Source organism: Cariama cristata, unplaced genomic scaffold (assembly GCF_000690535.1).
Source record: "Cariama cristata isolate BGI_N322 unplaced genomic scaffold, ASM69053v1 scaffold27072, whole genome shotgun sequence".
Taxonomy (NCBI): domain Eukaryota; kingdom Metazoa; phylum Chordata; class Aves; order Cariamiformes; family Cariamidae; genus Cariama; species Cariama cristata.
Window position 1 is genome coordinate 1 of NW_009603692.1, and position 14,331 is coordinate 14,331.

Below are 14,331 nucleotides of genomic sequence, written 5' to 3' on the forward strand. Positions count from 1 at the left end.
AAAACTGCCAACCTTCACGCAGATATTTTGGATATCTGAGGGTATCTCAGATGGCACTGGACTCCAGTGCTTAAGCAACTGAGTCCTTCCAATGCATCTGGTCACCAGACAGCTCTACAGAATATCTTGCCTGGGCTGACCTAAGGTTTCAGTCTCATTGTGTCAACATTTTGTATCTCAGAAGTATCTGAGACACTCATTTGGGTTGGCAGACAGGGTGTAGAAGCAGCATCTGAAGGCCAGGCAGGATCATTAAAGGTGTCTCAAATGGCCCTAAGCATCTAGGCTTTAGGCAGCTGAATTGAGCGTCCAGGGTCCACTGACTGCGACGGGACGGTAGGCCTAGCTCACAAGGAGACATCAGAATTTATGCGTCTTAATTTGGACTCACATTTCCCCTCTAATACCACAGCAACTGACTGTGGTTGTTTCTTTTTGTTTTTAAGACTAAGTTTTCAATAAAAAAAAAACAATTATAAACAAATTTATATTAATTCCATGATCTGTTGCAGAAACATGTGGCACACATTCAAAATACATGAGAGCTGTTTACCCCACAAAAACCTTTCCAAACCACTATACTATTGTCACAGTAAGTGAGAATTTGCTATTTTTCCTTTTCGTTGTCTGGATGACATAGAAAGGAGTTTGTGGTGCCAATCTTTTTGTGGGACTTGGGAACTCAAGCTATAGGACTAAGAGAGAGATGCTGAGACAGTACATGCAGGCATGATCTATATGGGTATATATATATATGCTGTCTGATTCCTGATGGTGAACTGGTTATTCCTGATCTTTGTCAGTCTAATCAGATACGGGTGAGTATGGGCGAGGACACAACCATTTGATGAGTGTGTGTTCGGATGGGTCTGGCAGCTGATATACAGCCACATGACATATATGGTACTTAATCTACAGCACATTGGGTTTTAATCGGGCTGGGGAAAAAATAAGGGAACTCAAGGGAACTTGACAGGCTTGCTGAATTCATTGGCAAGAATCTGATCTATGTGAGTTAGGAAAGCGTGTTCTGTTTCTGTGATAAAACAGCCCTAAAAATAACTGCATTGCATCATAGTTTAGGCTCCATTTGATTTCAAGATTCAGTGGGGTTTTTTTGTTTCTTTTCATTTTGCAGGGGTTGTATCCAGAATCTCATGGTATTATTGATAACAGCATGTACGATGTAGACTTGAACAAGCATTTCTCGCTTTCGGGGACGGAAAAATTCCAGCCTTCATGGTGGAAGGGGCAGCCAGTAGGTTTATTTCTCATCATGGTATTCCTTTACATCTACAGTGACTCATGTGCCATATTATAACACAAAACAAAAACAGAGTAAAATGCAAAGCTGTGTGATATATTTGCAGTATGTACTAAATATCCTGTAGGCTTCGTATGATAGGCTGCCTACAAAACAATTTCCTTTTTATGAAAGTAAAAGAACTCTTAAAATATTAATTCTGGGACTTAAAAATTTCACTTAATGTGGCAGTTGTTAGTAAAAAAAACTTAAATATTTTGGCTGGTGTTGGAATGGATCTCTTGCCACAGGAAGCCACAGTAAATTTTTTATGTGGTTTTATTGTGGGGTATTTTTTTTTTTTTGTCTTTTGACAACTAGCTACAAAATGAAATCTGAAAATATACTTCCAAATTATATCCATTTACAAATACACTTACAAAGTCCAGGCATATAAAAGCAAGGAAGAGAATAACAAAGAGCTTAATTTCCAGCAAAATTAGTACATATGTAATGTATGGCACATTTAATAAAAAAACCCCTACCCTGATTGTACCTATAGTTATGATTAATATTATTCATTTACTAGAAACATCAAGCTATAATAACGGTACAAAAATATAAAAAATACACATGTAGTATATACTATATCTACTTAATATACATTTATATATTTATTTGTGTGTGTGTGTGTATATATACATATATGTCTGTGTAGACATTTTTATAGTATACCAGGTTTTGGTGCTGTTGTTTCATGAAGGATTCTGTCAGGTTTGTAACAGAACCACAGCCGCACTCTTTAAGATGAATATAAATATGCCCTCTTATAAAAAAGTCATATAACTAGAATCCATATCTTAGAATAGAATAGAATAGAATAGACTAATCCAGTTGGAAAGAACCTACAACAATCATCTAGTCCAACTGCCTGACCACTTCAGGGCTGACCAAAAGTTAAAACATGTTATTAAGGGCATTGTCCAAATGCCTCAAACACTGACAGCCTTGGGGCATCAACCACCTCTCTGGGAAGCCTGTTCCAGTGTTTAACCACCCTGTCTGTAAAGAAATATTTCCTAATGTCCAGTCTGAACATCCCTGATGCAGCTTTGAAACATTCTTCTGTCTTCATGATCCATTCCACTGGCATTTACCACCAGAAAAAAGATCACTACCTGTTGCCAATCATGGCAATACCTATATGATTTTTTTCTACGCTGAGAATACCCAATAAATAGCAACATCCTGGCTTCCATGCTGCTAATTTTTCTTCAGAATATGTATGTAGAAAACAAACTTCAAATCACATATAGTCATTAGGCAACTGAGTGATGTGTGAAAGAAGAAAGAGAAATGCATGCTTGCAGCCCATATTTCTGATCCAATTGTGTATTTTTACTTTGGTGATCTGAGGGCCTCCAGTGGTGTAAATCCCATAAAATCATTTGTTTGTATCTTTACCCATAGCTTTGGCTGACAGCAATGTACCAAAATTTGAAAGCAGGCACCTTCTTTTGGCCAGGCTCTGATGTTGCGATTAATGGAACATACCCCACCTTGTACAATGTATTCAACAGGTAAGTTTTAATAGGGCTTGTAGTAAATTCCTGTAAATTACATTAAAAATCCAAATTGCTATATGACAGTTGAAGGAAATGAAATATAAGAGTTTTAAACAACAGTCTGAGAGATAACTGCCATGTCACATTGTCCTGGTTTTGCCATGGAACTACCAACAACAGTGGAAATTTTCAAAACCATTTAGGGGATTCACAATGAGAAAGTCAAAGGGTACTGCGTATTCTGCTCTCCTACACAGTTTTGAAAGTTTCAGCCAACTGCAAAGCACTAATCTCCCACTAGGAAAGTGTCCTATAACTGATTGGTAGCTACTGCTAAACTATACTAATGATTACCCTATTTCCACATGCAAAATCTAGACATACTATATAGCCCTTTAAAAACACTTGTACTTGAGAATAAGCTTCCAGATAACCTATACCCTAAGATAAGGAACACAAACTTGGAAGCCATGACAAGAGGTTATAGGAGGCAGAAACTAATTGAAGAGAGGATGCTGGATATGGAAGCTACTGAAGGAAGATGGGCTTTAGACCAATTCCTTCCGGTCTTGTTTGCAAATGTGTGGTAAGTTGCACACTGCTGCTGAATCTGTATGTTTTGTCTAGTTAATTCACAAGTTACACATGTGAAAATACAGCAATTACTCTCATAGTATTTTTTTTTCTTATGGAAGGCATTGATATTAGTAAATGATTTCTAAATTTTCATGATGATTTCAGTAAATCTCCCATGATTCTTCACATTTACAAAGGTAATCTAAACCAAGTATATGACTGTAAGTGTCTATTGATAACAAAGGTTTTGCAGTGATGTGTAGGATTGGTACTCAGAACTGAGTAGTATAGGTAACTAACAAAGCTTGTGCATAACTTTGCAGGAAAGCGAAGCTATTAATGGGTGAATTCCTTTATAGGAGACGAAGCATCACCTCACAAAGATTTTGCTGGGGACATTACTTGCTTTTAAAATGTGAAAGTCGAAGGTTTATACATGCTGGAGAGAATAAAAGTTATTCTGACTTGTACTTCAGGTTTATGTCCTGAATTTGAAATCTCTTTTTTCCCATGCATTTAATTATAAATGTATGAGTACTCCCACCAACATCACATGTTTGTGTTTGCAAAATCAGGATCTGTCTAACTTACCATTAAAAGTGAGTTACATTCAATCAGAAATGAGAATAATAAAACTGGTTGCTGGTACCTTGTTAAGATGTATCATTCTTGAAATCCAAATCTGTGACTTTACTATCTGACTGGAGGAAGGTGGACACTTTCTCCGTATCTTGGAATTAGAAGGGCTTATCAGAAAGCCCTGTTAACATCATATCTTTTTTTTTTTTTTTTTTTTTTTTCCAGTTCAGTTGCATATGAAGAGAGAATTTCAGGAATATTGAAATGGCTTGATTATACCAAATCTGAGAGGTAACAATAATATCTAGGTGGTTTGTGAGACTATAGCTTAGAAGGTTTTAATGCTTAGCAATTGAAATTTCTATTGGTGTTTGGGAAACATGGAATCTTCCTCACCATCTCAAATGGCTTGCTCAGCTTGCTCTGCTGTCTGTGATCTTGAAGTTTTTTGGAGTGATTTCTGGATACCAATCAAAGACACTGGATACTGTTTCTGTAATGGCAACTTCAAATAGTCCATGTTGTTAATTACAAAACTCATAGGAAGTAGAATGATTATATTTGATGTATGGTCTTTTATTAAGGTTTAAATAAGTTAGTTATAATTCTGTTTTAAGTTTAATTTTTTTTTTTTTTTTTAATGAAAGTGTTCTTTTGAAATGCTGTCTCCAAATTCTCGTAATATCCCCTTCTTGTTTATTTCTAACTTGAGGCCTGATTTCTACACTTTATATATCGAAGAACCAGACTCTTCTGGACATTCATTTGGACCAGTTAGTGGTGGTGTAAGTAGTTTTTGTGTTTTTCTTAGACTAAATTGCACTAAAAATGGTGCTGTACTATGAACTTAACCAACTTATAAACTTGGAAAGGATAGTAGATCAAAAATTACTGTGACTGTTTAATGAGTTTTTATTAAGAACTCTTGCTTGTGGTTGACTCCATTGTTATGATTCCAACACTGTGTGTGAATCAAAAGAGCTGTACACCAAACAGACCAGCAGAAAATAATTCTGGATCATGCTATTAGAAATAATATTAATGGTTGTATTTAGAATGAACTTTAATTTTATTGTCAAGTGATATTTAGAAGCATGTGGCCTGTCAAATCCTCAGAACTGTCTTTTATTTATTCCTAACACTGTACTTCAATGCTTGTTAATTTGTAACCCAGAAATATTACATTTTTACTTGCATGCAGGCAAAAAGTTCAGTCTTTAAGGAGCGTAGGGCTTATCATATCAGCTCCTTCCTGGAATGGTCTTGTTTAATATAATTGAAAATGTTCTTCAGCAAAAGGCCTTGTTGTAGTGGACAAGGACAGAAAAGCGGATCTTTGCAGGATAGTTTTAGACTCCCTAATTGGAAAGGGAACTCCATTTCTCTTTATACATAAAGGGCTAAAAAACTCATGACTGTATGTGTCGTTGTATATGTGTACGTTGTCCATGCACACAAGACATTCAAGAGAGTGCAGCAGAGTTAGCGGAACATGAAGGGTGCAAGTGCTCAGATGTGGAGTCCTCAGACTCAGTCGGGTATCATCCTTACTGTAGGACTTAGACGAAGACTGTAAGTAAGTCAGCTGCATCAATGAGGGAAGAGCCATCCTCCGTGAAGGGTGGGTTGTGCTGGATTTCTCCCATATTACTTCAGTGGTGGTAGTGGGTTTCTGTAGGAAGTTTAAAGGGACTGTATAGATGAGAAAAGGGCACCATGCCTTCTTGGATGCTACAGTGGTCTCATAAATTATACATGTGTGTAAATATTTTTGAAACACTGCTTATTGTTAATACAATGACATGTTCATACTACAACAAAAATAGTATTTAATGTTATACATCTGATATTTTATATAAAATTGGGAGTAAGGAACAAATATGATCTGAATGTGTTAATTTTTTTCTTTCAATGAACGTATTTTAAAGCTCAATTTTTCTAAGTTAATAGAAAAAATTAATTGTGAATCTTTTTTTAATTCACATGTGCTGTGGTAGAGTAGTGGAATTCTGCACATCTGTACTCTCATGGTGACAAAGAAAGAAAAGAAAATGCAATACTAAGAACCTGAAAACTAACAGAAAAGCTCACTTTTTCCAGACTTTGATGATTATATTTAAGGGAGAACTTGAAATCAGAAAGAAAAATTCTAAGGAACCTGGTTTATCTTACAGGTAATCAAAGCCTTACAGATAGCAGATCAAGCACTGGGGATGCTGATGGATGGACTTAAACAAAGAAACCTGCATAAATGTGTAAACCTCATTGTTTTAGCTGATCATGGTAATGTATATAGTTCTTTTTTCAGTCTAAATTTTACTGAGTGATTGTTTTCTTCCTCTGTGTAATATGTGTGCTTACTTATTTTAACCTATTTTGTAATTCACTTTATCTTCCTTGCCATATATTGTATATAAAAAATAACTGTTTCTATATTGTCCTTTAGGGATGGAGATGACCTACTGCAAACAATTAGAATATATGACTAATTACTTCGAGCAGATTGATTTCTACATATATGCTGGGCCTGCAGCTCGCATTCGAGCAAGAACTGTTCCAACTGACTATTTTACCTGTAAGTGTGGACCAATCCTTTTGGTCCACAATTTGGCACAATCAATATTACAGGAAATAAATCAATAAATAAATAAATAAATAGGGAAAATGGGTAATTAGCAGAGTGAATAGCTTTCTATTTCACTTAACCTAGCTTAAATATCCATGGAAGTTGTTGTTTGGGTTTTTTTTTTTTTGCAAGAATGACCCCTTTAGATGAACTTGAAGGTTAGAAAAGCTTGTTGCAGACTCTGATTTGCATTTTCTTGGCATGTGGAAAGATGAAGTAAAGATAGTTTTATTGTTTCGTAATGGAACTTCAGGACTTTCATAAGTGCATTGCTCTTCACGGATTTCTTGTGCAACATTGGCAGAGTCAGTCTCTTTGAAGTGACTTTTTCTGTGTGTACAAAGTTATGGAATCTGAATCTTAGCACAGTGTGATCTAAGCCTTGGTTGAGCCCTTTAACTGGCATCACAAAAGAACACAAAATTGAAACCATGTGAGCTGACTCTGATTTGGAATAGATACCATGCTACCAGACTGAAAAAAAAAAAAAACAAAACCACAGCTGAAAACTTTCTATATCGGGGAAAAAAATAGAGGTAAAACCATGGAAGTGCCCTATTTAGTGGGTTTACAGAATTCATAAAGTATGCTGAAAGGCATAATTCTTGCAGATCTCAAATAAGAGCTGGGATACCATTGTACTTTTTATTTATCTTTTCTAATTGTATTTATATTTGTAGGCACAATATTTAGACACTATAAATCAGACTTTCCTTGGTTTAAGTAGAAGATAGTCTAAGTCAGACAGGAGCAGAGTAATAAGCAGGGGAGAGAATAATGATGTTTTGTATGTGTCTTAATCTCAATATAATTGTTGACTCATTTCCTCTAATAGTCTTACTTTTTCTGAAGGAATTTTCCTTCTGTAAAGTGCTCAGATTTGTTTTTTAGAAAGCTAATGTCAAAAGGTTAAAGTCACTCTTTGAAAAGACAGACTGGATTTTTCTCTGTGACTGCTGCTGGAAGTGGAATACAAGACAAGTGCTGCCATCCAGTTCAGTGTAAAAAAGGTTAGACGTCAAATAGATGTTAAGTGGGAGAAGAAAATTTGTTTCTGATGATGTGTCAACTTTAGGGTTTGGCTGTCATCACCATGGCAGTTTTCTACAGTCTGTCTTGATGTACCCAAAGTTCTAGGTACTTCCACAGGCTGCCACACTTACAGACAGTTACCCTTGGAAACATAACATTCCTACCTGTGGAAGGTTATCGTTACCATAATCTTCACAGGCTAAAAAAGAAATTCAATTTTACAGACAAAAAGTATGTTGAAATTTTTCTCATGAGGTTTTGGATTTTCAGCTGTTTGAACGCATGTTGATTCACCTTTTTTTTTTAACAGTTGACTCAGAAGGAATTGTTAAAAACCTCACAGTGAGTAAATATTTTCATAATTTTTCCTCATAGTTCCTCTTAATAGGAATCTGATCAAAAAGCACAGTTCATGAAAAACTGAGACTACAGTGCCAGTTTAAATAGTGTACTGACTCTGGTGTAGCATAGGAGGCAGTGCTGGAAGTTGTTCAAAGATGGTGCACAAAGGTTTGCCATGGGGGATCTCTGTTCAGAGCGAAAGAGTTTTCTGCACTTCACTTTGAAAGAGAAGTGGCTGACTTAACGTGGAGAAAGTAGGGTATACCTTCATTGTAGATCAGAATACAACACAGAGATACTTTAGATAGTAGGCATCTGTTAGCTCTGGACCACAAATGCCACACCCAGGCTAGGTTAAAGCAACTTTTCCACACAACAGATAACGACATTGTAGAACACGTTGCCACAGGGTGTTGTAGAGGCTGGGAATATAAATAGAAAGGGGGATTTTAGACAAAATAATGGAGGACAGGCTTGTAAGTGCAATTAAACATGATCCAGAAACAACCTCTGACTTAAGAAGTCCCTGAAGCCTAAAGGAAACTGAGGAGGTAAAAGAAAGAAGGTTCATTCAATAGTTGATTTGTTCTTACACACTTTCTCTAAGTACCTGATTCTGGAAATTCTGGAGATCTGACTGGAAACAGAGTACTAGGCAAGGTAGACCTTTGGCATGAGGCAGCATGAGGCAGTATGGCTCTTTTAGCATCTTTAATGATAAATCACTTAAGTACTAACAGTGCTTTTAGGTATGCTGCACTACCACTGGGCCCCATACTGATAGTTCTGCTTGGATCTCTGTCATACCGAGGGGATGTAGCACTTCAGGGTAGGTCCAAGCATGTCTGTGTCTCCATTCTAGACCATTGCTCCTTGTGGGTACACTCTGTGAGAGCTGAGCTCTGCAGGCTGCAAACAAAGGAGTGCAGAACCCAGTGCAAAACGAAGACCAAACCTATTTTATTGAAAGGTGTTAAGATGTGACAGTGCACGTTTTTCCTTCTACTTTTTTAGATAGGTAATTTACTGCCTTTTTTTTTTCTTTTTAAGTGTTCAAGGTATACATTACTACATGTGGGATGAATATGGTGGAAAAACTAAAATGCTTGTAGGAAAGTTGTCTTTTTGTATGTCTTTGCATTTATAATTTACAGCAAGTTAAATGTTTGAACTGCTTGCTTTCTATGGATTGTTATAATTTTCCCCTTCTTTCCTTCATTGTCAGTTTATTTTCTATTCTGCGACTAGCTCTAGTTCAAGCAGTAGACAGATGTTCTGATACTTTTAGAATAAACACTCAGCTTGGGAAAATTCTGGGCTGCCTCAGCTCGGTATATTTCTGATAAACCCCCACTAGAGGTCTTCCTTTAACTTGTTGAACAACTCAGTTGTCCAATGTTACATGGAGCTTTTGCCTGCTACTGAAGTCCAAAGGGCAGTGAACCTGCCTGTATGATGTCTTCTTGATTCTGAATACCTAAGAACATGTCCTTTATTCTCCAGCATCCAAAGCAGATGTGGGAGTAGGATATCGATTGTTGGAATAGCAGAAGGAGTTTTTCAGTGCTGCATCCGGCATCCCATAGTATGACATGGAGGCTGTCATATCAAAGACCATTAGTGTGAGGGGAATAGCACAACTTGCATGTTCTCAACCCTGCTTGAAAATGCAACTGCTAATAGCTACAGAGATGTGACATGTCTGCCTTATAGGAATAGCCTGATACCAGGACACTTCCTCTTGCCTTTTCTATTCATAAATAGTTAGTGTATTTTGTCCCTTTCAACTTCTTAGAATGAGAGTTTTGGGCAGAGAAGGGAGTTGTGTGTCATATATTAATTGCTAATCAATAGACATAAAGTCATATTATATGTTGATTTCCTTTATTTTTCCCTTTAATTAGACTACCCTTCGTAGAATGACCTCCTCTTCTGGGCTATCAAACCCATTGGATCCTTATTTTTCATGTTCCTGGATTCCACTCTGCTTCTTTCATGACTATCCAGGCACGCTTACTCTCATTGCGCATGTTCATGTCATTCTGTGCAGAGTATACAGTTCTAGTACTTAGAGGTGAAGATGTCAGATCGGACTCCAAGCATGCTGTAGTTTTTATTGCCTGTGTTGTAAAACAGGACCGCTTCTTTGGCTAACCCAGCTTCCTAGCAACTCTTCCCTCAGCATTTTAGATTGTCTGTGTTGTCCCAGTGCCGGTTTCCTGATCAGGAGCAACACTTCTGAAACATTGCCACGATGCTTGCAGTCAGCTGGAATGGCTTCTGACGACCATATGTAGTTAAATCTTTGCAGTGTGTCATATGGTTGTCATTAGGCTCTCAACGCCAAACTCATTCATGGCATGCCTGCTAACATGACAGTTACATTAACATGCTAAAAGTCGATGTAAAACCTAAGGCCTTTAGCTAACAGCTGAGCACTGGACATTTGCATGGCATGAGAGTACATGTTCAGTCGTGCAACTAAAACCCTAGACTGTGCTATGTTATGTATACTTGGTTTTCTTTGTTATCTATTGAACGGTAAAGTAATAGAAGATGGCAGAAATAAACTGCCAGGGAACTTTCTCTCGTGGAGTATAATCTTACATACTAGATGCCAGTGACATTAGTATGGACATATAGACTAAACGTGATTACTAAATGTCTTTCAGCCTTAGGAGTACTTTTACCACAGAATTTGTGAACTTACTGTACATATTACAGCAGCATATTTTCCAACAGTTCCAAAAAAACCTGTTTTTCCTTCCATTGCATCTTGGCCCAAAAATGAGATCTGCAGGTCATCCAAGAAGCTATCTGTGAATAATGTGCTTTGTGCTTACATTCCTGTCACTAAGATGTTTGTGATAATTTTGAATGATGGGTTTGGTTTTGATATTGAGCAAAACTCATGGCTGGGCTCTTTCCTCTTGCACAGTGCAAAAGATCCCCTCAGCACTTCAAGCCTTATCTGACGCCTGACTTGCCAAAACGATTCCACTATGCTAACAACATTCGTATTGATAAAGTTCATCTTTTGGTGGATCGACAATGGCTGGCTGTGAGGTAAGATAAGTTGTCTGACTGTTACTTTATCTCTTTCATCCCATTTTCATCCTTTAATTTCCTTCACAGGTGCCTCATTTCCTGTTTTCCTTTAGACTTGTTACATTTCTATGTTTGTTACATTTAAAATCTTACTATGTACAAAAAGCAAAAACACCTTACACATGAAGCCAAGAATGTATTATTAGTACAATGCAAATCTTAACAGTCTAATAAAAGAATCATCATTACTCCTGATCAAATTTTTACAGAAAAAAAAAAAAAAAAAGAAAAAAGAAAATAAAGAAATAGAAAAAGTCTCAAAAATAATGCAGTTCAAATTGTTATACAAAGCCTTCCTAGTATCTAGCCCTTTTCCTGGCACTACAGTCACCTCTCCACTGCCCTTCTGGGTCCTAAGGTTGATGGCTGCAGTCTGGTGCATGTGTGGATACGGCCAGTAAGCAGCATTATGAGTTCTTCATCGGGAGGAGTATGTTGTCGATGTTTCTTCTTCCTCACTCTGTGATCCAAATGGGGTTCTTCCTATATGTATGCCAACACTACAGCTTGCTCATCTTCACTGGCCTGCAAGTTAACATTACATCTCCGTTCACTATATATGGTGCATTCTACATGTTTTAGATATTTGTTCTTTATTGTCTTTCTTACCTCTAAGTCTGGTTTTGCTCAGTTCCAGATCTGCATTTCCTTCATTGACCATCGACGAGCTGTTTCTAGCCTTGGGGTCTCCGTTCTACACAGAGTAACTGATTGTTACTGCTATCTGTATAAAAACTGTGTCTTTGCCAGAAGATAACAAATTAGACATAGCCACCTTGTCATTACAAAAAATTGCTGTAAGAGCTAAACAATAAAAAAATAGCTCTGAGCAAGTTAAGAGCAGTTCAGACAAGCCTTAGTCCTGATGCTTTGAAAATCGATACAAAGCCTGTGGTGTTAGTAGCAATACTGAATTTACTGAGCCACAGTGTTGCAGTAGGAGAAGCATGAGCCGACTTGGAATTTCAAGACTATTCAAACAGTAGAAAATGCCTGATCAGAATATGACTTGATTGTTTTGATGCAACCAAATAATTGTCCTGGACATATAAAAAGAAATTCCCACTGAAAAATCTCATATTCACCCTTTTTAAAACTGTGCTCAAATGTTCTTGTGCCTCTGAAAACAGGATACATGTGCTTGACAACTGTGCATTGAATCAATATGGGATGACTATCTCTTTATCTTTCCATGTATCTCAGCAACGGGTAAATTAAAACAAGTGTTAGTCATTATAAGTCAGACTATTCTGACATTTTATTAATTCTATAACCCACACACACACATCCACATCCTTCCTTCACCCTTTAGAATCCATCATGAAAATGCAGTGTCTTGTAAGGCAAAATCCTTTGCAGTCTTATTTATATTGTTCCACAGAGGCTAACAGCAGAATTCTCCTTAATTTTCTATTAAAATGCAGATACTATAGAATATGAGTGAGGAATTCTTTCTAAGCTGATTATTCTTGTTCTGAAACTTGCAGCTAAGTTAAGGCCTCAGTTCAAAAATAGCCATTTTTTCAATTTATTTTGAAAACATTGATTCACTGTACACTCACTAGCTACCTAGGATAATTTATTTCTGTCCATAGCAATCTCTGTTACAGGAGAAACAGATCTTCATAAAAATGAACACTGGATGAGCAAAAAGTACTACATTATTATACCAGAGTCTGTTCTTAAGACATGATCCAGAGTCCAGTGAGTCAGGATGACTGTTATTAACTGGTTCTATTCATGCCATTTTTATTTACACTGTATGATGTTTTCTCCTTAGGGATGGAAGTTACACATATTGTGATAGGGGTAACCATGGCTATAACAACAAATTTACAAGTATGGAGGTAAGATGATTTCTATTTGTCTTGCACCTTCTTATACAGAAAATCACGATGTGCTAGATGAACCACCAGAATATAGAATATATGATAGTTTTTGCAGTATGCTTTTTCTTCCATGTCACCCAGACACATAAACTGCAAACACATACTGGGTCCGTATATTTGTATTGCCTTTCATCGATGTGCACGAGGCCTGTTTCCTTGGGATCCTTTAGTAAAACTTGTCTGGGCTCACGTTCACTCCATAGAGCCAGATAGACTACAGTAAACTAAGCATACCATGTTTAGCTATGGGACACTGAATTCTTTTCTTCTTTCATTCTTCTACTGAAGCAATGACTGAAAAATCTCCATAGGTTCTGGGAATTCAGTTGAGCATCTGAAAGCCTGTGTGCTCAAATAAACTAAGTCTCATTGACTCTGCTTATCTTACAAGACTTAATCCTATCATCAGAGCAAAAAAGTAATTAGTATAACCAGTATGTTAGTATAGCCTGTATTGCGGTTTCATCTCATGTTCACTTCTGGTTACAGTGAAAATATTTTGAGCTTTTGGTTTTTCACGTACTTTCTGTGATGTGAACCTTTAAGTGAGGCCAAGCATACCACTACTAGTCCCATATTCTGGGCCTAAGAATCAGATTCTTCCAGATCTTCACAACTATATTAAAACTACGTGTCCATATACTGATCAGAATGGTGCTGAATGTTTGCATGGAAAGAAAAGGTAAATTCTGGTTACCATAGAAATCTTAATCACAGATAACCTTATGCAGATGGCACAGTGACTAAGGAAAATTTTTTTCTTTATAAAAGAGCAAAATGTCTTAATGATGTCTTTTTATAATAAATTAAGAATTCCTTTTCTATTATGGGAACATAAGAATATTATTTCAGAACAGATCATTATCCTGTTTAGTCATGTTTCCTGCAACTTATGGCAGGGAACTCAGGAGGCTTATAAAGTAGTAGAAACTAATGCGAGACTGTAAGTAGCATCAGTGCTCTGCTACAATGCTTGCAGACCCCAGCAAGGGCTGCCCAGCACTACATCGTACCATTGCTGGTACTGATGGAGGTCTCTGCTGAGCTTGGATGGGTCTCTGCAGTTCCCTGCTCTTTGCTTTAGCCATGGCTATAGGCTTTTAAGTGACCCAAAGACTTTTGAGAATGCAACATGTATTAAAAAAAACAAGCAACCAACCAAACCCCAGCCCCCATAATGCTTCTATTTCTGGCTCAATACTAGACTTTAGATACGATCTGTGAGTGTCATAACTCTGCGTTTGTTGAAATGGCATTGATACTGGCTGTTGCAATGAAAACATAATAAGGTGTGAATTTGAAACATATCAAACAATAATTTTGTAAGTATGTATCAAAATATTAAAGACACACACAACACCCCACGCCTCT

At 37.0% G+C, this 14,331-nt stretch overlaps 1 protein-coding gene across 1 annotated transcript in view; it reads left to right on the top strand.

The window, feature by feature from the left end:
* Positions 1 to 512: 512 nt before the first annotated feature.
* The window catches only part of ENPP3 (ectonucleotide pyrophosphatase/phosphodiesterase 3), a gene marked incomplete at its 5' end in the record, with an annotated part of 24,930 nt that continues 11,111 nt past the window's right edge, over positions 513 to 14,331 (top strand). The window contains 10 exons of the mRNA XM_009695310.1: positions 513 to 592; positions 1,139 to 1,258; positions 2,714 to 2,823; positions 4,189 to 4,254; positions 4,676 to 4,748; positions 6,138 to 6,246; positions 6,410 to 6,538; positions 7,932 to 7,963; positions 10,902 to 11,029; positions 12,852 to 12,918. Of these exons, the coding sequence (XP_009693612.1) occupies positions 513 to 592; positions 1,139 to 1,258; positions 2,714 to 2,823; positions 4,189 to 4,254; positions 4,676 to 4,748; positions 6,138 to 6,246; positions 6,410 to 6,538; positions 7,932 to 7,963; positions 10,902 to 11,029; positions 12,852 to 12,918 (914 nt within the window). The remainder of the gene's footprint in view (positions 593 to 1,138; positions 1,259 to 2,713; positions 2,824 to 4,188; positions 4,255 to 4,675; positions 4,749 to 6,137; positions 6,247 to 6,409; positions 6,539 to 7,931; positions 7,964 to 10,901; positions 11,030 to 12,851; positions 12,919 to 14,331) is intronic.